This window comes from Cyanistes caeruleus, chromosome 7, assembly GCF_971803275.1.
Source record: "Cyanistes caeruleus chromosome 7, bCyaCae1.hap1.1, whole genome shotgun sequence".
In the NCBI taxonomy this organism is placed as follows: Eukaryota; Metazoa; Chordata; class Aves; order Passeriformes; family Paridae; genus Cyanistes; species Cyanistes caeruleus.
In genome coordinates this window covers 23,187,828-23,215,356 of record NC_141707.1, presented here as the reverse complement: position 1 = coordinate 23,215,356, position 27,529 = coordinate 23,187,828, and the positions used below count along the sequence as shown (strand labels likewise).

At 37.3% G+C, this 27,529-nt stretch overlaps 2 protein-coding genes across 16 annotated transcripts in view; both read right to left on the bottom strand.

Annotated features, from left to right (window-relative positions):
* Positions 1-3,169: 3,169 nt before the first annotated feature.
* On the bottom strand, positions 3,170-22,453 carry GALNT3 (polypeptide N-acetylgalactosaminyltransferase 3). Of its 9 annotated transcripts, none has more exons than XR_015289356.1 (13): positions 22,312-22,452; positions 19,473-19,560; positions 14,260-14,854; positions 12,818-12,990; positions 11,535-11,684; positions 11,067-11,301; positions 10,156-10,273; positions 9,561-9,761; positions 8,345-8,476; positions 7,624-7,725; positions 6,882-7,242; positions 4,908-5,060; positions 3,170-4,453 (listed from the first exon to the last, which is right to left on the bottom strand). XR_015289356.1 is itself a non-coding variant. In XM_086898115.1 (12 exons), exons 3-12 carry the CDS (start codon positions 14,766-14,768, stop codon positions 4,331-4,333), a joined length of 1,896 nt encoding a protein of 631 aa, XP_086754241.1. In that variant the 5' UTR covers positions 14,769-14,854; positions 19,473-19,560; positions 22,312-22,453; the 3' UTR covers positions 3,170-4,330. The 9 variants fall into 9 exon arrangements, 5 of the variants coding, with proteins under 5 accessions (XP_086754241.1, XP_086754243.1, XP_023786860.1 ...); XR_015289357.1 differs by lacking the exon at positions 22,312-22,452 and adding an exon at positions 21,870-22,144; XR_015289358.1 differs by lacking the exon at positions 22,312-22,452 and adding an exon at positions 21,870-22,084 and having other exon boundaries at positions 19,498-19,560.
* A 3,919-nt stretch (positions 22,454-26,372) lies between these two features.
* TTC21B (tetratricopeptide repeat domain 21B) overlaps positions 26,373-27,529 on the bottom strand; it is a 35,506-nt gene continuing 34,349 nt past the window's right edge. For all 7 annotated transcript variants that reach the window (XM_023931083.2, XM_023931082.2, XM_023931085.2 and 4 more), the window contains one exon: positions 26,373-27,041. In XM_023931083.2, the coding sequence (XP_023786851.2) occupies positions 26,964-27,041 (78 nt within the window). In that variant the 3' untranslated portion in view covers positions 26,373-26,963. The remainder of the gene's footprint in view (positions 27,042-27,529) is intronic.

Sequence of the window (27,529 nt, the reverse complement as noted above, 5' to 3'; positions counted from 1 at the left end):
CATCCTGGCTGCCAGTGCATTGTGTGTCTCATTTCTGCCATGCAGGCACTAGAGCCTCTCTTAGCTAAGAGAGAGCCAGAATTAGTACTGCACCTCCTCCCTGACACCTGCAGAGTCTCCAAAGGCACTCTGTGAAATTCCAAGAATTTCTCCCATTCCTGATTGTCTGATATCATAAGGAGAAACAGTTTGTGTGGAATTCTTGTGTGTGTGTTTTTGTTCCTAAATATTTGTATGCCAATTAAATTAAATAAACAGAAATGTCTTCTTAGGTATATCCATTTGCCCTTTAATGATACTACTGCCTACGGTTTTCTTTGGCCAGGAAGATACTGTACCTGATTCATCTGTGCCTATGATTTTCATAAGGTAATGAAACAATTGTCTTCAACAGCTGTTGGAATAAAATTTTGCAACAGCTCTCTCTGGTGGACAATTTGCAGTAATTTTATGCATCAGATTATTTCAATGGCAACATTCAAAAACTACTGCTAAATTTCAGGACAACTGCTTATTTTGAAAACTGATGATCAACATAGCTTCATTAAGAAAATAATTAACAGTCACAGCACAATCTCTACTTCCTTTTAATTCTGATATTTACTCAAACTGAGATGCACATTTACAAAAAGCTGTTCTTAAGTTTGCTTATATGATGACATATAGCTAAATTGTTTGTATTTTAAAAAACTGATAAAGATGAGATGTTGTTCTCTAGATTTTAAGTTCTCACAGGAATTGTGGTATCACTTGGTTGTAGTCTTTTGGGAGTCCCATATTTGCTATCAGACTGCTTTTGGCATTGCTATCAACTGTGGCTAAAAGGGCTGCTCCAGGGCTTGTTAAACCATACAGATACAACAAAGTGTAAAACAACTTTCACCAGTGGTTCCAATTCAAAATCCCAGGATGCCCATTGAAAAGTAGGAAGATTTAACTATCAAGGTTCACTTGTAAATTGATCTGTTAATAGTATTCACGTTGTTCTGTAGTCAGCCTAGAGTAAAGCAGCAATTACTCCCAATACTCAGGTGTGGTGGGCTGGCAAATTCCCACTGCAGGGAATGGTGCCATAACCAGGAGGAGCCACAAGCAACCAGTAGAGACTTCTTGCTCACAGGCAGTACTACCCAGAGCCACGGGCCCTGAAGTCCCTAAAGATTTAGGACGTGCTTCATCCTGCTGGGAGCGTTGCTGAACTGGCCTGGCCTGAAGTCAAGCCTTCTTCAGCACTTGTGATTACTCCCTGGATGTGTAAGAGAGCATGGTGAGAGAGAGGCTAACATTGATGCCAGCTGTTCTAGTAACCTTCAGTAGTTTATACAGCCATCTGATTGAGGTACCAATTTTTACATGCTGTGTATGAAACACTATTTACCTTTGTTCCCTTCATAGGAGCAGAAAAGGGCATTATAATGTAACTGAAAGAGATCTGAACTTAAAAAAAAAAAAAATATGTAAAAGAGCCAGAGAACCCCTCTGCAATAAATTGATTTTCACCAAGCCTTTCTAACTATTAGAAATTATTAGCTGCTTTCAAGAGAACATTATCAACAGCCAGAAGATGCTGCTGGTTTTTTATTAGCTTTAAAAAAAGCCATCAATCCAACTTCTTAAACCTCTAGTCATATTTACAGGTCTCTTATTGCTCTCCTAGTATTATGTGATGCCTGTATATGTGTACACACACACACACATATATACACATACACACGAGTATTTGGAAGTGCAATAGTCAGTGTGACCTAAAAGTTAATTTTGGATCTTCACACAGAATGGAACAAAAGAAGTCACTTAAAAATTTCCTCTATTTATAGATCCGTCTCCCTCTTTTCTGGCAGGTAGAAGGGAGTAAGACTGAACTGCTATACCAGGTACTGCAAAATACAGACTAAAATGTCATAGGTTGAGGAACTATATTGGTTAACATACTTTAAAAAAATACTATGTATAATACATATTTTGTACTAGTGACCTATGTTAGGCCAGAAAAGAAGTCTCAATAAATGAAAGGAAAATCCTAAAATACCATGTTAAACTCACAGAATTATTTTCCCTTTCTATATCTAGAACTAAAGACAAAATATAATAATGAGGTGAACTGCTATACCTAATCTCTGCAAAAAACAACGACATATATTGCTGTATCTGCAAAACACCAAAAAAATACAAAGTGGAGCTTCTCTAGCATAACTTAGGAAGAAGTTCCTACCTACAAGTTCAACAGAACACACATTTCCTTGCAATTTAAATTCTACCCTGGTTTAAAATATTAGGTCTTTAAAAAAATCCTAAAATGGCAAAATCACAACTGATAATGAGTAGATAAATAATGTTTTGTAGATAATAGATAATAATGGAGATAAATAATGTGCATATCCCAATCTGACAAGCTTGTAAGAGAAACGGGTTGCATGAAGAAATTATCCTTCAGTGATATTAAAAGTTATATTTTCTGTTATAACATGAACTGAGAACTAAAGAACAAGTACTTTTAAACTGGTATGCTAAATACCTTGTCTTCTAGAACAGGTTCCTTGGACAGCTTCCATTCCATACCCAAGGTTCAACACAACACAGCTGATCTCTGTGTAATCTCCCATCCTCTATTCATATTGTTCAAGTTTTCTCATTGACCTGCATTCTGTTTTTCCTCAACTCCCCCATTTTATCAAGTGCACATATTGGCCTTCCAATATTGGTTTGATCTGCAAAAGTAATAACACTTTGTATTCCATTACCAAATTAAAACATTTATCAGAGGACACAGGCAGATCTTTCTACACAATCTTCCAGTTTCAGTGGGTAAGTAACACTTCCCGGTACAGTCTCTTCAACAGTTTCTGTTCACTCTATCAAATTATTTTAAGTTATACAGCTTTAACTTCATGGGATATTCTTACAAAAGCTGAGACAAAATAAATTAGACTTAAAGTTTCTGGCAAATTATCACTGGTCCTTGCTTATACACTTTTTGTCTTTCAGTTGACTCATAAGTACTGAAAGGAACTTCTCTTGCTTGTATTCAGAAACTGAACTCATCAGCCAGGTACCATTAAATTATGGACAGGCTCCCTCCCCACCACAGAAGTAAAAAAAAACCCCTCACATCATCATCCATTCACCCACCAGACTTAAGTTAACATTTATCTGTAATGATACTACTTAATTACTAGGACAAAAGAACAGATTTATTACTAGTGTATTTTTTGTCCTATTCAGCGTATAATACCCACCCCTTCAAGTTTATTCTCAGCTTTACATTTGATCATACAGCCAAATACTTTTGTCTTCACTTTACAAATTTTTAAAAATTGATTATATTTTATTATGCTATATTATTTTCTATAATTAGTTAGGCCAAGGTTTCACTCAGACCAATAAATCTGAGATTATTCCTTTGTAAAAGGGGAAGCAGAAACAAGAAAAAAACATTAATATGCAAGTGTTGGCACAAGAAATAACATATGGATAGCATTAGAAACCTGTGAGGTAAATATTGCATAAATCACTAGAAGGTAGGGGCAGAAGTTTAGTAGATAACATGTAATTTAAAAGCAGTAATGAACAGATTGCTGGAAAAATGTGTGAATGTTAAGCATCTCGGAAGCCTACTACAATACATCTTGATAATAAATTTTTAAGTCCATGAAATATAAAAAAAAACTATACAGAAGTTTTGGTTAAACAAAATATTAGTATCAAAATAAGCAGATTTTACATTAAAATAATTATAAATACATATTTTAGCGCAAATTTTTTCTTCTACCAAACAACTGACTTCCTAGAAGCTGAGCACAATGAGGTGTCCGATTTGGCTTTGACCTGACAGTCAAATATTTAATTTTCCAAGTGAAGGAACGTAAAAATATTGAGAAAGTTTCACTGAGTAAATTATTTAAAAAATCAGCCATTTGAGCATAAAAACATACATATAAAGTGTATCGGGTTTTAGAGAGTAGGCAATAATTTCTCACGACACTACAGAGAAAATAAATCTTCTTCAGAAGTACTTAAAATATGTCAAAAACCCCTCACATATGGCCTCTAAGATAAAAGAGAACTAATAGGATCCATAAATCAGAGGTCAACATATAAAGTCTTATCATAGAAATATTGTAAACAAAATATAACCAGGATCCCAATTATCTTTGGTATAACAGATTCCCAGGGAATCTCTGATGACACATTTTATATCCAATTTAAGAGGGAAAAGAAACTGTTCAAACATTGTGCATTTAAACTATCACATAACAATCCAGTTTATGTATATAATCACAGTTCAGAATGGTTCTTTTAATAAAATGCTTCTGGCCTATAATATCAAATCTTAATCATTCTGGCCAAAGATCCACTTCTGGAAAGGGTCTGAGGGATTACAGGATGCCAAGCTCGGATGCTCTCCATTTCCTGTAAGGCACATATGTAGTGCTTCATTGTACAGGGTTTGATCCTAAAGTGAGGAAAAAAAGGAGGGAAAAAAAAGTGAACAAGCAATGAGCATGGTATTTCCCTCCACAGTTCTTCCCCCAAGCTGGGTGTTAAAGAGTAAGCTCATACAGGTGGTGCAGAGGGGGCTGGAAAATACGTAAGTTCCGATTTGCTTTGTTAGGAAAATTTTGTTAAATATTTTAAAAATACAAAACATCTGAATTGACTTCCAGGTGGATGTCTAGAGAAACACACTAAAGGATATTGACTGTTTTTTTACATGATGTTCCTACTAGTGAAATCAAGTTTTGATCTGTGACTGAAAAGCTGAAATTATCTCAATGTTCCTGCCAAAATTTAACTTACTCTTTTTGGCTTCAGAGTTTTTGTTTTGTTGGCATTTTTGCTTTTATTGGAAATCCGGAATTAACAAAGTTCACAAATAAAAGTGCCATTTCACTGCACAGGATATGTACCTTCTGGTGCAGCCACTGCTCCTCTCCAACAGCGAAGGTTTTCTGGCCTTTGTAGGTGCACTCGCGAAGCTGCACAGGTCCCTTGGAAGCATGCAGACAAAGCTCCTTCTGAATGTTATGGCGGATTTCATGGTGTGCAGAATATTCAAAGTACTATGTAAATAATTGTTTTTAAATTTTGGTAAACAAACAAAAAGAAAAGTATTAAACTAAATTAAGCCTTTCAAATTCCCATACACAAAGTAACACATTTCATATTCAAAAATTAAAGACTACAGAATAATTCCTCTGATTTTTCACACAGACACTTCAAAAGTGTTTACAAAACTGAAAGCAGTTTTTAGTAGTATGCAATACTAATTTATATTTGTATGTATAAATTGGAAATAACATTTTCAGCATGTGCTCTATGATGCAAAATCTTATTCCCACACAGACCATATATAATTCAAGAAGACAAACTGAAGAATAGTGATAGTTCAAGTTAACTTAAATTTTGGCATTTCTTAACTTTAAAAACCTGTATTCAGTTCTGTTGCTAGATTTGTTTTTTCTCATAGCAACCAAAAAAAGAGTTGTCACACAAAACAATACTGATTTCTGTATTGCTGCTTGATTTAAACAATAAAAGTGAACAACAGGATGCTGTTATATCCTCTTGTGAGGTAACCATTAGAAAAGTAACTACAAGCATGTATTTTGTGAGCCCATTTTACCATGATTTCCTGACATCAGAGCACTTCTAAGGCTCAGCTATAATTCTGATCCTAACAGGGATTTACTTCTATAAATTATAGATACAGCTGTTCTTTTACCCCTCCAGCCCTAACCTAACATCCTGGTCTCTTTGTTTTCTCCCACATTAACCAGCAAAGTCCCTAACATTACATCTCACTGCTACTGTTTCTTGCCTCTGGATGTCAGACACCTTCATCATATCTTTGCTTTGAATATTAAGGCCAGGCTCAGTTACCCACCTTGGCCTTCCATTTTCCAGTGGTCAGCAATCACCTCCTTGCTACCTTGGAAACAATGGGAACAGCACTGAGGAACAAGAGGCATCTCACTCTTAAGACTATGACCAACATTAGTCCTCAAAACAGATAGTGAAGGAGTGACCTGCTTAGTCATTTAGCTCTCAAACATAGTAATTTACTCTTAATCTGGTAATCTGACTTAATCTGTCCTGGTCTATTTTTGGAACTTCAAAATCTCTGCAAACCCTGAAAATAATGACTTGAAAACTATGTTTAGAACTTTCATTTTGGCTATTGAGATGGGCATGTTTCCAGCCTCCAATATTCAGCAAAGGAAGAATAATATACAATTGATGTATAACTCTGAAAACTAGGTTCACTTTTCTACTCCCATTTCAAATATATGGACAAAGATGACAGCATGGGAAATATCAGCCTACACTGCTGAAAGTCTGGTAAAGAATAGAGGACAACTGAAAACAAAGCATTAGGGTTAAGTAAGCAAATATGCATCTTTTAAGCATTATCAGCAAAATAAATTCTCTGAAGGCTGGCATTTAAAGGGACTGTTACTTTGTAGCAGGAAGGAAAACAAAAAACACTTGAAAGAACAGAGTCTTAGTATAGCCCAAGAAAACTTAGAGAACAATAGAAGCATACAGCAGATCTCTTAATACAATGTCTTTCTACAGTGTTCCCAAATTAATGAATTAATAATGAAAACGTGAAAAGGCTAATAGTATTAATCCACAATTGAATAAAACCCCAAATTCAATCCTGTAAGAAGCTAGTATAATAGGGTAGTTCTTAATCTAGACAGCATGCCATGTCTCACAAAAAATGATTAAGAAAGTATCCTCTGACTAGGATTATATGTCTCAATTTTCACAGTGCCATCAATGGATATCTTTTAAGATTGAAAGAAAATTTATTAACACCCTCCCCCCCAATAAGATAACAATTATATTCCAATAAAAACTTTTAGACCTTTGCTGACCTTTAATAATTAAGGATCACTTTTTAAGGCAACAGAGAAGTGTGAATTTCTGGGCACGGAAGGAGATGTTCCTTTTGTTAGTATTACAGTAATGACAGAATGATTCAGTATCTGACATCTATTGCAAGTCATATTGTAGAAGGAACAGAGCACCATGGCTGCCTCCAAGAGCCATGGACCAAAGAGAGCTCTTCTTGAACAAATGGAAACATATTATTCACTTGCATTAGCCAGTACAGGATAGGCCACTTTGACCTCATACTGTGAGGCTGCAAGCGTGATAGGGAAGGTGGCTCAGGCCTGGACACTTGGTCTCCCACTGGCCGGATTCCAAACAACATCTTCCTTGAGAGTGCGAGTCCTGGTGACAGAGAAAGAAGCAATAGGAGGAAGCATAAGGAAAGGAAGAATTAAGGAGACAACAGTTAAAAGAGAGGAGTAAGGGTGGCATGAAAAGGTTTTGCACAGAAACAAAAGGACAAGTGAAGCAGTGCAAGTGTGTTTGAAATCTGAATTTGTATACTGAAGTTAAAACATTAGAAACAGGACATGACATGAAGAGTGGTAAGAATTGTTCTGTAAATAAATATATAGGAATTAACTGTTAAAATAAAGGAAACAAGACAAGGAGAGAGAAATTGCATATTAAAACTTAGTCAATTTCTCTAAAATGAATTGAAAGCTTTTATACAGTAAAGCTACATTAGGAGAGAGAATAAAAATCAGGTATCAAATATTTTACCTGGTTTCCTCCAAGTCCATGACAAGAATACATAATCAATGGTTTGCCACCATGGTTATTTTCACCAACATCCAGACACATGCGGTTACCTATATTTTTTAACTAAAGAAAGGGTGTTATCAGGATAAAAAAAGCTCAGTGGAATGACAGAAACAAACTGTCTCAGTCATAGACAAAAGTCACCTTTAGTTTGACAACAATTACAGCTGTTCGTTCATTTTTACTTTCTGCTATGCTCAAACCTAAAAATCCTGTTTTCTCTGTTAATATTTTCTAACTAAAAGCCTAGAAACTACAGTCACACATGGAGTTATAAGCATGCTATGTACAATGTTATTGTTATTCAAATCGCAATTTGAACATATACACAAAATATCTGAAACAGGAGGAAGGGAAAGTTTTATTTGTAAATACATGCTAAAAACTCATGTTCACCTCAAGCTAAGAACTATTATTTTTGTTTGTTTGTTTTAGCAATGCAATGTCTAAAGTTATTTGGCAGGGAAAATGACTTCTGATATAAATGAAAAATGAAAATGACATAACTACTGACAAAGCTATATAAGGTATGCAGTAGAGATTCTTTGTCCAGAGTAGTGACAGAAAATCCTAGAGCAGTTAAAGATAGCTGAAGTCTAAAACCTATGGCTAAGGTAATACAAGAAATTAGCAAACATCCTGGACTATGAGGAATATACAAAGTAATTAAAATTAAACTTACATATCCAGAAAACAAAGGATTCAGGTCAGGCACATATGCTTCTGGATAAACATTACTGAGGTACCAGGTAAAATTTTTACACTGCAGGCGCTGCCTTAAATCAAGTCTTTTTGATATGTCTCCAAATGTTTTCTGATAGAGGAAAGGAGGTAAAGAAGGATGGAAGATAAATATATTAACATTCATTTTGCATATGTAAACTATGATATTTTGTGTAGTACTAGACAAGGCTTAAGTTTTTTTTTTTTATTTTTTTCTTGTTAATGCTATACTACTACAGTTACTGCTGTCTTTCAATGTCGTAACACTACTGACATCCATCCTGCAGCATTTCAAAGCACTTGCAAGAAAAATACATTGTAAGATAGAAAACATGGAAGTATCTTTAGTCCCAAGAAAGTTTTAACACAGTGCCATGAAGTGGGAAAGTACAAATAAGACCATACCGATGACAGCCATAAAGACAATTGATCTCATTAAAATTGTATGCTGAAATAACAAACTGGATTAATTAAAAAATTAGCATAATATCCAGTACCATGTAGAATCTCCAAAACAAAATTTAGTTGTTTAGCTGCTGAACATGCCTAGGAAATGTAATGCTTTCAGTGATACAACAATCACAAAAATTTATCACATCAAGGGGGAAAAATAGCTTCTAAAAGAAAACTCTAGATTCTAGCTGGGCAGAAAACTTACAGAATAAATAAGCCAACACCCAACCTCAACCCAAATATTTATTTACTTGAAAATAACTGACTTTTAAGCAGATAGAGACAGGATGGTTATCCATCATCATGTAAGTTTTAGTCTGCTGCTAAAGAAAATCAAAACCTGTTTTTTCAGTAAGACTACTAAGCAACTCAAAACTAACAAGATACTTTTCTCACTCCAGAGAGTAAGTTAGTTTACATTGTTGTCTACACTCAGTACTTTCATGTCCTTCTGTAGTTCCTGTACCTGCACAATGTAAACAACCCAGAAGAATGTATGAATAAAAACATCAATAAAAAACCTCATCATACAAAATCAACATTCATCACCCAAACACTTTAGGTTTTTTTCATGTTTGTTGGGGTTGCAACATTAAACAAACTGAACAGGTCTTTTCAATAAAATATCTAGAATCCTTACATACTTTGTCAATAAATAACTTTTGCTCACCAAAACTTTCACCGCAGCAAGTGTGATTTCTAATACCACCACCACCACCTACTTGTTTCACAATTTTTGCTGCCTCTGTGTTCCTTCGGTAAAATATTTCTTTATATTCATCCATCCACACTTCTGCAAGGCGAACTTGATTACGTGTGATCACCTGAGTACCTTTTGGGAAAGTATGGGGACTCTTGCTGCGAAAGACATGGCCAACAACAGAGCAAGGCATGATCTCCAACTGTCCACCACATTGCCATACCTAATAATAACATTTAGTGTGTAAGTACACTGCAATTAGAATTCAGGGGGTGGAAAAAGATTTAGTAATACTTTTGTTTGCCAGAACACATCAAACCACTAGCAAGGGTTTTTCGTATTTTACATATTTGAGGCATATCATTAGTGAATTTCCTAATCAGATAAACCTTGGGAACAGACATTTCAGATACAACCCTAAAAACATTTAAAAAAAAATTTAAAAGCAGTTTAAGTGAGTATGTTTGCATTTTATTTCAAAGGTAATTAATAATTCAATTTTCCTTGTCCTAGCTGGCTGATAAAGCAGAGGAGTCAATATCTAATACTAATTTGTTCTCAAATCCCCTGTACACTGTCAGCATAGAGACAATTACTAATTAGGGAGCTAAACTTACTCTGAAAGACATTTCTATATTTTCACCTCCCCATATTTCCATTTCTTCATCATAGCTTCCAATGTGTTCGAAGTAGGCTTTTGATATTGAAAAGAGACCTCCAGCAAAAGTAGGTGTTCTGCAAAACCAAAATTTTACTGAGAAAGACTGGGATTTTTTAAACAGAGATGCAAAATCATGGTGCAACTGTTCTAAGAATTTTCCATGTGTTTGTTAGTATTTCACTACAATGATGCATATTCCTGGCATAGATAATACTTCTAGTACTTTAATATGTTCACACAGTCTCCTTTGACAGCTTACTGCCATTTATTAAGAACTCGTTCAAACTAACGACTGCTGGCATAAAAGAAAGCTTCAGGAAAACCAACAAACTTGCTCTGTATGAAGGATATTGAGCAAAAGTACAACTTCTATAGACCAGTAATCTGCCTGTGGACAAAGCAGGTACAATTACCATCAAATGCACTACTATATCAGCCTAGTATTTGGGTGCTCTGACCCTTTTTGTTATTCTTTCAAATAAAGTGAATGAGGAGACAGAATCATTGTACTGTCTCTGAAAATAATTGTGTATAATCCTCTGTAGGATTCCCTCTTATATATATACATATATATTCCCATTTCTTTCCTTAAATGCTAAATCACCAGATTCTCCTCTGCCCCTTCCCCCTAGGAATATAGGCCATTTCCACTGTATGTAAAAGTAATGCAGAGCAATTACTGTCTTGAGGGATATTTTTATGGATGCTTTAAAACGTGGTTCTTAAAGAAAGTATTACAAAAAGCATCCAAGATGCTAAGATGTCTGATTATACTCATCTGAAGAACTAATTTATTTACAAACTGCTGTTCATAAGAAAAACTCCATTAAAACAGAAGGATTTAAATAGTATTCAAATTACGTTTACCTAATTGGATAGGTTTCATCCTTTCTTCTTTTATTCTCATGTTTAGGAAGAGACTCCCATCCAAATGACAAACTCCAATCAAAATTTCCTCTGTTGTGGCTATGCACATAAGGAGATGGTTTACTGAATTCAAATGTATTGAGATCGATAGAAGCAATGTCAGGGCTTACAACAGCAACAGGATTCTCTGCTATTCTTGCCAATAATGGCTCTAACCAGCCATAAAAGCATTCACCTGTGAAGAAAATGGGAACACTGAATTTTTGCCTGGCTATAAAGTAGTACACAGAGTATGTTTTAACATGTCCAGCAAGCCAATATGGACTATTTTTAAATGGCATTGCCAATTATACTTTCAATAATACGAAATAGCAATAGGAAAGATGATATATTGCATAATACTGCAACATTAAACCAAAGACAACAGCATTATAAACCTGACCTGGCAAAGTTACAGGTTACACTTACAATGAGCATCCAGGAAGGTAAGGGTCTCTCCTGTTGCTACTGAAGCTCCCAACAACCGTGCAGTGATCAGACCTTTTCTTTCCTTCTGACGGACTACTTTAACTATTTGAAACTGTTTCACATATTCATCTAGTTTATCATGCAGGTATTCTAGAAAGAGGAATCAGTGTCAGGATATTCCATATATGCACATGCCACCACCCAAAATGTTACACTAGTAAGCGAACAAGATAGACAACTCACACTAACCCCAGAAATTATCTCAGATGATCATCAAAGCCATAAAAATTCCTATCTGCTGGCGGTTATTTTTAGGGGCTGAGTATTTTGCGGATAGGTGTATAGGAAGAGGTGACCAGCAGAGAACAGGAGATAGAACATAAAAATAATTCTGAAGATGAAAGGACATGCTAGTACATCTCTGCTGCAGTGTTAACCATTTGAATACCAATTCCATTATTGTAGCAAATGGATCTCATACTTACATTATCTACAGAACATGCAAATGGTTTCCTTAATGATGGCACATTTACAGTTTTCAAAGGCTACAGTATTTATAATAGCACAGCACACAACAGAAGCCATATAACAAACTATTTCAATGTCCAGATTTTGAGAAAGAAACCCACATGTCTCATGAAACATCCAACATCACCTTATTTTGTCCATCCTTAGTATTAAACTGTACTACTGAACATACTTCACATTCAAGTGTTTCAATATACTCAATAGAGACTTACAGAAAAGTGTAAATACATTAATAAAAGTATATATAATTATTTTTGAGACTCAGCTTGACTGTTGAAGATTATTTTGCCATTAAGTAATTTTACTTTCTAATAAAGACACTCCCTTCATACTAATGAAATTAAGTTGCATCAAGACAACCACTATGATAAAATGCAAATTTCTACAAGTCTGGGCCAATTTATACTTGGAAACTTTGTTCTACAAACTGCAATTGGTTTGAAATACAAATTACAAAGTTACTTGTCATGCAAGCAGTTAAGCAGGTAAATCAGCATCAGAACTGGAAAAAATAGAAATGGGGTTTAAAAACATTTTAGGGCACAGGACTTTCATATCTAACTACCTTATGGAAAAATAAGGTGAGGGAGAGTCATTTGATATTTAAAAAGAAAAGAAAGCAACAAAACCACTTAGAATGCTGTTATACATGTCAATAGTTGTAAAGAGACATCCTCTTAGCTGATTTATCTGTAATCCTAACATCTTCAATTAAAAAAAACAAAAAGAGAACCGAAAGCAGAAAGACTTCTTACCATCTACACTGGCGTCGTCCACCAAAATAATCTCCTTCAGCAGTATGGCGGGAGATGTATACATCACACTGTGGACGGTTCTGAGCAGAGTTGACCACGCTTCATTATGGAAAACGATGATAATGCTTGTGGTTGGTAATGGCGGGCAACGCTTAAATTTTTGTTCAATACATCTGCAAATTAGAAAGTGTCAGGGGTTACAAAACAGATAACTTTTTATTCAAACTCAAACTTTTCTTTCTAGCACAAAACTTTTTAACTATGGACATTAAATAGTTTTGCTTCTCTGCCTTCTATCCTAGCTTTGGAGTGCAAAGGTAGGTACTTCAACTGCAGCAGCTGTGCAGAATAGTTTTTAAAATATCCTGACTGAGAACTGAACAACTTAGCTTTACTTCTGTCTCACACACATTTCAGTACATTTCATATAATACCTAGGCCTTCTTAATAAAATGTTATTTTCTTGAGAGTAGCAGGTACTGACTGAGCTAACTAAAAAGTCACCATTACTGCTGAAACCTAAGAATTCAAAGAAGAATATTTATTAGAAAAATTCAGAGTTTCCAAGGGAAAAATATAATCTAATTGAAATTTCAAAGCTTTGTAGAAATGCTATGTAAGCCTTAGGGCAGCCATGTCCCATTCAATTTTAAACTCAGTTTTCCAAGACTGACATATCCTAAATATAACTTTAGATCCACACTTCAAGATGACAATGCTGTATTTGTAAGTTCACACTTACTGTTTATTGCCTGTCAGCTTTAGGGGCTGGAGGACACCCCAGGGTAATAACCACAATCATTGCCTCACAAAATAAACAAGCAAAACCTCCCCAGTTATGCTCTAGGAGAGGTTATGGTGAGCTGCACCACGTGTATCAGCAGCAGCTCAGAAGTTTAGCCACTTCTGGCACAGATTGCTGACAACAGTTCATCTGACAGTGAGACTGCTCAGTCTAAATCCTACAGTCTACATTTAAAAAATTCTTCAATACTACAAGATTGCTTCTGAGATCTTCCATTACCTTGTTCAACAGTTTACAATTCCTAATTTATTAAATTATGCCAGTGATTTTATTAACACTGAATGCTAAGAAAATAGAAGTGGTGTTTTAATTGGAAAAATGTTGAAGCCACATTTTTAGTTTTAGTCTTCTAAGTAAAACTAAGCAGGCTTCCTGAAAGTTACGTGGAAATTTTAGCCTTACAGGCAAAAGCAGAACACCTTATTTAAATATGGTTACTTTGAATTCAAAACCATGAAAGAAGTGAGCTTTTCTAAACATTCTTGGCTTTGGCACTGTGGATCATTATGTACAGCCAATCATTATGTATAGCTAGGAGACTTTCCTAAACTATCACCTACTCCTGAATGAAAATCACTTTGCAGTCTGAATTTCTGAGAAGTTTTTCAACTGTCAGGACATACACATTTCAACTTACTCAGGAGGTCGAGTGTCTGGTCCAAGATCTCGGTGTAAAGAAATCCTATCACTTGCAAATGCATTAAAACAGTGTTTCTCTTCTCCAACCTGTTTTTCTTTCTGTTCTTCTGAATTTAAGTTGATGGTTTTAAATGCTTTACCAGAAGCTCCAGGAGCATTAGGATCTTGAAGCGGCCGATCTAGAAAGGGTTTCAGTTCCACTGGAGTATAGTGCCCTGGCAAACAGTGTCTCTCTCCAGGAATCTTAGTTTGCCTAATGGGCGCTTTTATCTGCATTTTTGGCTTTGCACCTTTGATATTGTTCATAGCATTTAACACAAGACCTAATACATGACTTTTCTTTCCAACAACTGGCTCAATCCTTGCTTCATCCTTAAAATCTTGAACACCGACTTCTCTTTGTAATAAAAATAAAAATACCAGAAAGACAAACACAATAATGCTAAATTTCCAAAGTTTCCAGTGAAAAAATGTCTTAAATAGTTTAGGTGTCTTTTTCAAGGCCATTCTAGTTTTAAAAATTTTCACACAACAAACGTTTCTGTGAGTGCTGTTCTTCAAATTTGTCACAGCATTTCTTGAAATTTTAACACCTGTAAATTAAAAAAAATAGTATTCATTTAGACATCTAGTATATTAAACTATGTAAAGCCATAAGAAATTAATGGGAAGGAATTAATTCAGAGCTTCCAAAAGTCAAATGTTATGCATACTACAGCACTTTAAGATACATCAAACCTATCAATAAGATACCCAAAATCCCCTCTGCTTTTTGTTTTGGGTTTTATTTGTTCAATACACTTCATATAGAAGAACCAGAAATCAGACATACCATCAAGAATAAAACATTATTTCTACACAGTGCTACTACTTCAAGTTTATTTTCTTCCAAGTAGTTTGTTTAACATTAGAATAGTCTTAAAGAGGCAGGACATTTTAGTTCAACGAGCCATGTGAAAAGTAAACTAAAAGATAGGAAAGCCTTTTCAATCAACACATTTCAACAATTTTAAAGTTTCCGACACTATTTTCTTCACAGACAAGTAATAATTCACTTTCTTTCAAAGATGAAACTATGAAAGACATTTGAGGACTCCCAAAATCTAACTGATTTGAATTAAATTCCCTCTGCCAAACAGGCAATTTACAAGGGTATACATTCTGCCACCAGCCTGAATAGCTGGAATAGCTATTCAGGGAATAACTTCATTTTTGTCTAAATGGCATGGATGTGAATCACAAAGAGAAATAAACAGCATCTAGCTAAAAGCCACAGTTAGTTCCCACTTGCTAACTACTGACCACAAAACTGCAAAAAACTACTTTTCTATTTATTCCTCTGAAATACAAGTAGATCTTAACTGGAGTAATATATACTCAGGAAGAGATATAAACTCCTCACCCTTTACCTGCTTTTCTTCAAGAATCTACAGGAGAAACTAAGCATCTGGATTTCTTCAGATTATACTGTTTTTCAAAGCTCATGTCAGCTAAATAAACCTGTACATTCAAACTACAGTGTTTTTACCATGGAGTTATTGTTAAAAGAACACAGAGGGGAAGCATAATAGATCATGCTAAAAGGTACCAAAAACATGCTTCTCAACTCACAAAATTTCAAAAAAACCAAACCAAACAAACCAGCCCACTTCTGCGTCATATACTATTTTCCCATCTTTCCTTACTGCTGAAACATTTGAATTACAATACTGATACCTTTACAGTGAAAGACTACAAATAAAAACTTTCCTCCCAATGAAAGGATTGTACCAAATTAGCAATCTGCCAGATTGAAAAATGGTGCGGTGACCAATGTCTGGTGAGTTGATCTTGACTGGCTGCCAGACACCAACCCAGTCACTTTCTTGTTTTCTATCCTCAGCATGACAGTGGGGACAAAATAAGAAGGAAAGTCACATGGGTTGAGCTCAGGACAGCGTGATCACTTACCAGTTACTGTCACCAGGAAAACAGATCTGCAATGATGAATTTGAAATTGCAAATTCAAAATAGAGTAGGATGGTGAAAAACAAAGGGTCAAACTACCTCCCCTGGCTCAGCTTCACTCCTTACCAATTCTTCTCTCTCCATTCTGCCTAATGGTGCAGAAGGAATGAATAATAAGGGCGGTGGTTAGCTTGTAAGACTTTATCCCTAGCACTCCTTACTCTGCATACTTTTGCCCTGCTCTAGCATGGCTTCCCTCCATGCAGTACAGTACTTCAGAATAAACTGCTCCACCATAAACCACGGGTCACAGTTCCTGCCAGCATCTTGCTCCTGCATGAGCTCTCCGTAGGCTGCAGCTTTCTTCAGGGTATATCTACCTGCTCTGGCCTGGGGTCCTGCATAGGCTGCAGTGTGGACACCTCCTCTAGGGTGGGCCTTCATGGGCTGCAGAGAAATTCTTACTCACTGCAGTCTTCTCCATGAGCTGCAGAGGGAATATCTGCTCCAGTGCCTGGAATATCTACTTTCCTTCACTGACCTTGGGTTCTGCAGTTTCACATTTTTCCCACTCTCTCACAGCTGCTGTGCAGTATTTTTTACCCTTTCTTAAATACCTCATCACAGAGGCACCACCTGCTACACTGGGTGGCTCAGCTTTGGCCAACAGTGGGTCTATTTTACAGCTGGCTGGAACCAGCTGTGCTCAGCCCTGGATGAGACTGGAGGTGGGGGGCAGCCCCATGTCTCTTATCACAGAGGCCACCCATGCAGTCACCCTCACCTCCTAACCTTGCCATGAAAATGCAATACATGATGTAAAACACCAACTATATGTACAGATTAGCAGAGGCTACAGCCTCTGCAGGTTGCTAACCAGGAATGCCTTCCTAACACTATCAAAAAGAAAATCACATTACTGTTTCATAGTGCACCATGCACAAGCACGTAAGATACTAGTAAATCTTAGAGCTTAGAAATCAATAAGCAATAGAAATATATCTTCCTCAAATGGGGAAAAAAATCTTTATACCTTTATCTACCTTTAAGTATATTTGAAATACATGATGTCTTAAGAGACATTAGAAACAAGAGACATGTGGAGCATGCTGCCGCAACACACACGTGAAATGTGTCTGTCCCTAGAAAAGAACCTTCCCTGGAGTTAGGTGTGCTGTGGAAGACAGCAACACAACTTAAACCTTTTGGTGTGGGTTAGTACACTCTACTAGCATGCCATGCACAGAATCAAGTGAAAGTGAGGTTTCTTTAAGAAAGAATCAAGTGACAGCCTTGGAATAGTATGTGCAGCAAACACCAGGTGGACAGAGGCTTGACTGCCACAAGCATACAGCAAAACCTTTTGATATAGACAAATGCTGAGTGTAGCTTTGTTGAAAAAACATCTGATAGGGATATTTCTTACAATAAGAGAAAAGTTCTTTGTCACACAAAAGAGTAGCATTTTCCAGAACAGAAGCTGCGTTGTCCAAAGAACTTCTGCTATGAAAGCTGTATCTTACTTAGGGTTTTTACCAGGATAATTTTGTAGTCAGAAATACAATCTTTATTCCCCACAAATGCCTCTCACATTTTCATGGCATAGTAATGTGTCAGCAAACACAAACCAAGCTACTATTCAATCCTCCAGGACACGCTGAAGAAATATGTGGCATGATTAAACTCCCTGGGGTGACTGTTTAGCAAAGCGTTTAATCTTCTATTCATTAGTGTTATTTTCACTAATAATAGTCTGGATTCTTACAGCACTTTGAAATAACTAGCCCTAAACATCTGAAGTTGGATTTTTATTTTTTTTTAGGAAGAAAATAACCAGAAATCTACAATGTACTACTAAAGTCTTCTAAAAGTTTCAAAAAGCAGCTGCCAACACTACTTCAAACCACATCTCATGGGCAGCGTGAGAATTCAATGCAGTCTATGTTACATTATGCCACCCACTGGTTCTGATGTCAGACTGTCTGCAAAACCTCTTACAAGAAAGCCTTGCTAACGTAGCCAACAAGCAGAAAACTCTGATTTTTTTTGTCAGCTTGATCTGAACAACACTGTAGAGAACAGTCTTTTATAAAAAAGTGAAAGTATCCTTAACCCAGATCAGCAGAAATTCTTTCCAATCATGCGAGACAAAATTCATTGGGGTTTTAGTATCAACAATATACTAGACCTCAGTTCTTTTAAAAAAACCTTTTAAAATCTACTTTTCTTCTATCCTAATGTTAAACACGTTTCAAATGTTTCCTGACAATATTGCTTAAAGAACATAAAAACCTAAAAGATTAACTAAAAATACTAAAACGAAAACATAACAAAAATCTTAAAAAATGGGAAAAATAAGGAAAAAATGGTTCAGAATTATTCTAATCAAAACTATTTAACTATATATAACTTGGCTTCAACTTAATCTAATTCTTCTATAATTCCAGAAGCACAGTCTCAAAAGTTTGTCTATTTCCCTTGTTGTCAAAGCATACAATCCCTTCCTCAAACCTTGGAGTCCCCTTAATTAGAAGGTGGGTGTGCAAATAAAAACATAGAGCAAATACTTGAGAAAAAACCCAAACAAACCTGACACTGATGATCAACTGTTCTCATGGTTGCAAATTAGCAAAACTCTGAAAAAGATATTTCAGGATATTCCAACCATAAGGAGTGCTAATTTCACTACTGGCATTTCTGAATCTGAAATTCTAGACAGGGCTTTTTGTTTTCTTTGAATGAGTATTAGTTACTCAAATAATCAGGGTGGTAAATTATATTTTCATCTTCTACCACCATGGAAATTGATGCTTTTTTCTACTGGAAAATAAAAAAAAATAAATCACTGAACAAAACTGTTTGCATTTCCTAGAAGTTCATCCTAGAGGAACATCCATTCACATAAGCAGCTTTGGTGACAGACTAAGAAACATCCAATTCAGAGTGAACCCTTCATAAAGGTCTAGCTTTATATGGAATATGAAGATTCTTCATAGAATCAAAACCATTCAAAAGCACTTCAGAAATTTGGGATAATTAAACAAGTTGCTTAAGTTTTGCAAACTATGCTACTGTTTATTGTTTAAGAATATTAGCTCTTGATTTAAATAAAGGAACAAATGATAAAATCAAATATACAGAAGTTAAAAACTAAAATCATGAAAATGAGAAACAGAATCAGCTGTTTAGTTTCTATCTCCACACTTGCTTATCTGTTTCAGTCAGAGTTCCTACTGAATGCACTCCTAAATAGGGTACACATACCTAAAAGAAATAGAAATTCACAAACCCCAGGTGCTATTCCTCCAGGTACATTCTTCGAAGCTCAGCCAGTAGCAATGTGGTTCTAGTCCTGAAAAAAAGTTGTTAGAGGAATACTGAATGAGTTCGGTTCCTGAGCCTTCATTTTAGAAACATTAAGAGCACAGGTTATTCTAGTGAATCCTAGATGTAAACTGCCTCACTGATTATTACAGAGAAATGAGAAGCTGTACCTTCTGGAGGAGCATACTGAAGAAGCTGAAGAAGTTCTGAGCAACAGCAGCACAGAACAGCTTGACGAAACTAACTTGGTCAAATATCTCCTTCAGCAGTTTCATTTAGATCAAAAAAATAAATGAGGGAAAACCCCAAACAAACCATCACCAAACCTCCTTCTATGCGTTCTAATGGAAGTGCTTCAAAATCAAACTTTCACACACTCTTAGCACTACCACCATTTGTCTACAGCCAAGCATGTGATAGGCAGAGATAGACAGTTCCTTCTGACAATTGATAGCGTAGTAAAAATATAGTAACCATATATTAGAAAAATATTTATGGCTTATTTCTACCGACCTGGGACATTTAAGTAACATGCACTTATCTCAAATTTAAATTTCACTCAACTCTGTATTTCTTCCTCGCTTAGATTGTTTTGGGCCTCCTTTAAAATTATTTTAGACTGTCCCTAAAAATGCCACGATGAAATGTGAGCATGATAGCAGCTGTAAAGTGCTGTTTTAACTTAAAAGGATTAGTGTCTCATTTTCATTTAAGCACCAGAAGATAATGTCTGGACCATAATCAGAGGACTTTTGTTTTGTTTTCCTGATTGTAGGAACATTTCTAAGATAACAAAAACATCCAAGTATCAAGTGCAGGTCTTGAAATCAGAGTCTTCTAACTGGCCTTAAACTTTTATTTAAGTGATAAGCTTAAAGCAAAGAAAGTCTCCTCATGGGAGATTTACTGAGTTAGTGACTGCTAAACTGATCTTTGTTCGAAGCTCCCATAGGTGTCTTCACTTTCCTCCTCTCCCCACTTCAAATGTTCCACGTACATTTCACTGCTGAACAATGTTAGTGCACTGTAGTCACTTGATAATAGAATTTAATTGCTAAATCACTGTCAGTGGTTTTGTGATATGATTCTCTGTTTGTAAGCAGAACTATTTCCTATGGCACATGATCTCAGTGAGTCATAGGGAAAACGACAGACAGCAAGTGAATAAATCCATGCTTCGCATGACTGAAAAAAATCAAGCACTTCATAGTTTAGAAACTTGTGGCACTTTCAGATCTTGTAGAAGACAGACACAACACTGCACAGATAAGGATGAGAAACTCATAAGTGCTGGCAGGCAACTGATGAGCATTTCATATCATGAACATGATTCTCCACATTGATTCCAAAAGAGGGAAAACCTTGGACTAGGTAACAGCTGTTGGAACAGGAGAACCAGGAAGCGAACTTGGGCAAAGCAAAAAAAATTATCTCAAAGCAGCACAGTGTGTCACCTACAACCACAGACACTGGGGAAATGTCACAGGGAGGGCAATTATATCTTTTTCTTATTTTGACAGGGCTCAAGATATCCGGGCTGCTTCTGGATTTACCCCACCCCAAAAAAGGGACAAGTTAAGTGGCAATAGCAGTTACGAGGAGGAGGAAAACCGGTCTTCTACTCCTTCCCACAGTGCAACAAAAATAGCAGTTCAGGCTGTCTGTAACTAACTTAATTTTTACTTTGCTCTGTTATTGAGAAGCCTCGAGATGACAGTAGCAGATGCCAAACTGACCAGGCCATTGAGCAAATCTGGCTAAAAAAGGAAACCAAACTCTGTGAGTTGGCTGCTCTGTCTCAGGCTCTAGGTCTGGTAGGTCAGCAGCATACCACTGCCTTCAGTCAAGACTGAATTGATCAATATAACTTATAATATTTTAAACAAAGGAGGTCTTTCTTTACAGAAGACTAACATGTACAACACTACTGAGATGCATACATGCTTGTATTTCCAGTAAGATATTTTATTTAACCAACAAAAAAATTTATTAATAAATTCTTCTTTGTAAAAGAATATTTTACACTTAGTTAAAAGAACTTTAAAATTCCATGACACTAAGGCTATTAAATTTAAAGTACACGTCTTCTGTCAGTCTCCAGACCTAAGCAAACATTGTCTAACTATTGTCACCTGCTGTGCAGAAGGCTAACAAGCTGCCGGAGGGGAAAGACAATGCGGTAACTCTTTAAAACCCCTTTGACTAGGACAAAATACACCAGAGCTAGCTGGCACTGCACACAATTGGTATCACCCTGCCACCCGAATCAATGCGGTACTGTGGGCAAACCCTTGGGCGGGATCCGTACGTGGCAGAGACACCTCCCTCGGTCAATACCTTCGGTTTGGACAGTGCATGCGGCCGGCACTTCCCGGAGCCCTGCGTCCGCACAGGCGGCACCCTGGGCTCCTGGCGCGCTCCACGTTTCCCCGGAGCGGAGCTCGCAGGGCTGCGTTGTCCCGGCCCCGGGAAGGCCCCTGGGGCCGGCGGCCTCGGCGGGAGCTGAGGGGACCGCGCGCGGAGCGTGCGCGCCAAGGGGCGGCTGAGGGGGACCCCCAGGGCAGCCGCGGCCCCGCGCCCCCCCAGGCCCGCTCCCTCACCCAACGGCTCCCGCCCGCCAGCCGAGCCCCGCCGGGCGCGCCCGCACGGCTGCGGCGAGCGGAGGAGAAGCGGCACCGTTCGCTGCGCCACCGCCGGACGCCGCCCCGCCGCCGGCCACGGACCTCGGAGAGGCTGAGGAGCGGAGCCGCGCGGTGCCTCCCGAGGCTCCCCCACTCACCTCGTCCGGCGGGAGGACGGCGAAGGCGCTGCCGAGAAAGCGGCACCGGAGCCCCGGGAGGCCGGAGCCGGGCGGGCTCTGCGGCTTCCGCCCCGCGCCCGCCAGGTGCGCGCGGCCGGCCCCGCGCCTGCGCCCGCGCCCCGCCCTCACCTGGCGCCCAGGTGCGCGAGGCGGCGGCAGCGGGGGCGCGCCCGGGGAGCGGCCGCGCCCTGCCCGCTCCCGCTCCGGACACGGGGCTCCGGCACAGCGACAGAGCGGGCAGCCAGCGCCCCACGGCCCAGCTAGGGCTTGCTTCAACCACCCAAGAGGTTGTGCAAGATGGGGTTGACCAAGCACTTCCAGTGCTGGGAAACAGAACACAAAATCCCTCTGCGATCACAGACTGGGAAAAGGAGAATCACACTGAGCTCTCTCTCTTCACAATGTAGCTTCCCAGAGAGATTAGGCACAAAATCACTTCTCTATAGAAGCATGGTTTAATGTGGGGGACAAAAACCCCTAAGTAGTATTTGCACTCTCGTAACAGAGTGTAGAGTCTCCCCTTTTTTCTACTGTCAAATAATAGCACAAATCACCGTGTCACCCCAGCACTTCAAAACGTCATTCTCTGAGCTGCTGAACCGCAGTACCTAAAGGTGCTCAGCAAGTAGAAGGGGAGTGGGCAGCAGTTGTACTGATTCGCGTCACAGCAGTGTCAAAAATGGTGATGCCAGTTCTTTCGGAAATTAATACTGCCCTTAAAGATTTAGACCAGAATCTCGCACAATTCATAGGTTCTGTTATTTCTAGAATGTCAAAATCCTTCCTTATGATTTTGACAGCTGATGCCTAAACTGTGCTAAGCACAGCACATTACCTGAGACAGGCATAGCCAATGTTCAACTTTTGTAGCACAAAATTCAAAGAAGGCAAATTTCTAGAGAGCACTTTCAAAAATCTGCTGTTTCCCAAAATAAAGTCTGCATTTGCAGGCATACTGATTCCTTAAAAAACTCAAAAAAACCTGAAACACCCAACCCCAACCAAACATCAAGAACAGGATTGAAGAAAACCCCACTTCAGAACCAGACTTGGACCATTCACATAGCTTCTCTTTTAGCAAGCACCATGTCACGTAATTAGCCACAACTTTTAGCAGAGACAAAAGTATGAGATTTTTGTAGCAATGGTCCAATTCTCAACATTTTATGGCAGGTCAATATTGCAAAAACCAAAGAGTCCTAATTTCATTGCAAGATGAAGCAAGACGTAAAACCACAGAGCAAATGAAGCTAGATAGCAAAATCACTGTTAATATCTTTGAAAAGTGGCATAGTCAGAAGCTGATGGATACTTGTTAGTGAAAGATTTCCTTAACTTATTTTCCTATTTTTCCCCTGTTCAGCACTGTATACAGAACACATTAATGAGTTATCAACTTCTGAAGAGCCAGAATCCACTGGCACTGAGATGTCCCTGAAACGTCACCTTTCAAAGAAAATCTCCAGCAAATGGTCTAACGTTACAAGCTCTGTTTAAAGTATGTTTATAAAACTATTCACTCATTTAATGAGTAACAAGATTAAAGTTTATGTTACTAAACCAGAGATGCCTGATTTTAGGAAGTCTACAGCCCTTCGAAAAATTACTATAGCCATATTTGAGAAATTATTTGCAATAGTCAAACCTAGTCCAGAAACAGGGGGAAAAAACCTTCAAATTCCTTCTACTCTATTTTTTTAAGAATCTTACTAGTTTAGTTATTTTTAGCTATTTATACTAATTTTTGCCTAATGATACTACCTAGACCATCTTTCTAGCTCTGGTACAAATGTAAAAAAAGAGTTGCAAATTAAAAGAGAAAATATTATGTGGCACAGTGTAACAAAAAATAATTTCATTTCCTCTGGAAGATACTCTAGGCATTCTGTACCTGCAGATTAAAGGGGGACAAGAGAGAAGAAGAAAATACACCTATGGCTTATGTTGCTATAGCTACAAGATGCTTGGATTTTCAGTTCCAGTGAATGAATCAATAGAAACCACAGCTTCACAGCTTCACTCTCCTCTTTTATTCATCAAAGGCAAAACTGGAAGATGGGTTGCTAAGCAACATCACACAGAAGAGTGCAGAGCTTTGAAATTAGCATTACTGACTCCCCTCCAGCCCAGAAGTCTGTTCCATTCAAACCCACTTATTAACAAGTTAAAACCCCTCACCAAACTACCAGAACATGCATTTTTAACGTTAGAAAGAGTAAAAAGCATAGAGGTATGACACCAAACCATTTCTTCTGCAGACTAAGTAAACAAAAAAAACAAAAAACACATGAAAACTGAAATTGGCTTCTAGAAACAAAAGTGATATAGAAAGGACATTTATTTCGCCTAAGAATATTATTTTAAAGCAAGTTTTTTTCTGAAAGACTAATTAGAGCCTTTTTTTTAAATTGCAATCCAAAGAAGTGTCTCATTTTTTCTCCTATTTTAAAGACCTCATCTATAAAGACACCAGTGCCTAGATGGCTAATGGGAATTCAGAAATCTTTCTGGCATGGTGTATACATAAAACTCTTCACCAAGCCAGCCACAGAAAGCTTAAAATCTCAGTTCAATTTCTATCAACTAATTTCATTGTCATGACTTAATCTATCATGACTTAATCTGTCACACATACTTTATGAAAGGCTAATGTCGACTTTACAAGAAAAGCAGATCAGATGCAGATGTCTTGATGTTTTTGAAAACATCTTGCACCTATTTTTATTCTGAACTTCAGCTAAATGTTATTCCTATGCTATCTAGGAAGTAACAACACATTGATCCTGCATGAATAAGGCTGTGTACAAAGGAATGTTTTATTAGAAGCTGCCTTGCTAAGTACTTATTCTTTTGAAGTGAGAAAATCCCCACCACTGAGCATAGTTTAAGAATTTATAGCCTACTAAACCCCACAGTCAAAAGTTGCCCCCATCCTCAGCATTTTCCAGATCTTTCCATGCTCTTCATCCCACTCCCATACCATCAGGTTTTCCCCCAGTATACTAAATCTTCCTCGTCTGAGCTCTGCCATAGTGCAAAAACTTACATGCAAAAACCAGGGGGGCTTGTGTTGTGCCTAGTACAGTCATGTACACACTGACTGACAGTGCTCAAACAGAAGGGACAAAGCCACACCGTAAGTTTCATGGACCCCTGACTTATTTGAGTCTCTTCTCCATTCTAATATTCACAGAAATTTTGCAGAACTGTCACAATCCTAAGACACATCTCTTTATTTTAGTTTAGCTGACCAGCAGCTCCAAAGTTACTGGAATGCAGGACCTAGCAACCACCAGCAGGCAGCATCATTGTCTAGGTGATGCACCTCAATATATTCAGGAAACAAGGCTAAAACTTCCCCAAGATACAGCACCCAGTTATTGATAGGCAAGATATACAACAGATACAACAGTAAACAAGCTCCCTTTGGTAGATAGCCTTAACATTGAGTTGTCCTAAAAAGAGACCCAAAAATCAAACTGAAAGTGACTTTACAAAATGCCAACAGGAAATGCTAAAAACTCAAATTGCTTATAAAATATATAAACTTAATCACTACCATTAAGAATTCCCTTTTCATGCCAAAACATTACTTTTCTAGTAATGAATAAAATATTCATTTTTATTTCTAGAAATACAGAATTTTTAGAATTCTAGAAAAAAGACACAACATCAAGTGCTGTTTGAAAACCAAATAGAGCAGTGCAATAGCGTTTTTTCAAAAATTCTGCATCAGTGAAAAGAAACCTGATCTTTCTCCTTCCTTTGACTCATTCATGACACAGTACTGCTCCCCTAAAGATTTGCAGGTATATATTCTGTACGTGAGACAAGATCATAAACCCCTGCATTAGGTTACTTCCCTAAAACAATGTTTTATAGAGATCAAACAAAATGAGAGCCATCTTCTGCATATATGACTATGTTGTCTACACATACAGTGTTGAAAGACTATCCAATACAGATTAAGAACAATTTTCTTCATGGAAATCTGACAGGTGGATAATAGCAAGAGCAGAAGGTAAATTCTGTGTAAGACCTTAAGGTTCTATGAGTCTTTATTGAGTATTTACATAGGATCTGTATTTTAACTGTTCCATTTTCATTTAAAAATCTTAATTTAATTGAGAACAATGCACATAGCTATTTGTTTTCATTATTTTTTAAAAGATAAAGCATGCCTTTAATATATGTAGAAATAAAACTCCCTCATAATTTAGAAATACTCCTGTATTAATAAAGATTACACTGTAATTATGAGGTTATGCTTTACGTGAATTAAAATCCAGCATCTTAACAATGCAACTCAACTAGACAGGTTGTTGTTTTAGTGTTATTTCAAATAAACACAACAAAATATTGAGTTATATGTTTCAAATGTTTTTATAATGCCAGTAACACTTTGTTATGATAGCACTTTACATAACACACGTGGGAGCAGTATTCAATCCTGAATGAGAGCAAATACAATTTCTTTCAATTTTTTTTCATAAAAAAAACGTCTCTAAGGTAGTTAAATTCATCATATCCACATTAGTTTTTTGCTGATGTGGTCTCTGTCACTGCAGTATTTCATTCATAGTTTCCAAAGTCTGATTAAAAAAACTCCATGAATCATACAAAAAACAAATTCAGTTTCTCAGAGATGCACGGGCCTTGTCCAGTATTTCCTTCCTGATCTTCGGATAGTTTGGATGTGCTTTAAGGACCTGTAAAAAGACAATACAACCTGAAAGTTCTGAGTTGGTAATCCCCCTTATCACTGAGCTTACACATTTTAAAACCAAAATAGCAACATGACAAGTTTCTTTTAAGAATGCACCAATATTTAATTGTGAATAGAGATGACCACACATGCAAATCAAAACCAGCTTTATCAAAGACTTTGTTTCATTTCCACAGTCTTTTCACCTTGGTTCAAAAGACATGGAGGTCAAGGGCTAAAGCCTCTGGGTAGTTTGAAATGCATAAAACATTTCTGAGGTTTTAAGCATACTTTCTCTGCAACGATGATGCTGCCTTCATGTTTTCAGTCCCTTGGCTCTTTCCTAGCATATTCTACCTACTTCCACCTTCTTCTCTTCAATTCCCTCTTCTCTCTTATCCTTCCATTCATTTTGTCCTTCCTAATTATCTTTATTTTTCCCAAGAAGAGCAAATTTAATTTATTCTTAATATGAATAATTATTAATTTAGA

Coding starts and splice junctions, on each gene's coding strand:
- GALNT3 (XM_086898115.1), bottom strand. CDS start 14,768: ATGGCCTTGAAAAAGACACCTAAACTATTTAAGACATTTTTTCACTGG. Junction 11,685..12,817: donor GGACGACGCCAGTGTAGATG/GTAAGAAGTCTT, acceptor TCCTCTTTCTAG/AATACCTGCATGATAAACTA. Junction 10,274..11,066: donor GATGAAACCTATCCAATTAG/GTAAACGTAATT, acceptor TTGGTTTTGCAG/AACACCTACTTTTGCTGGAG.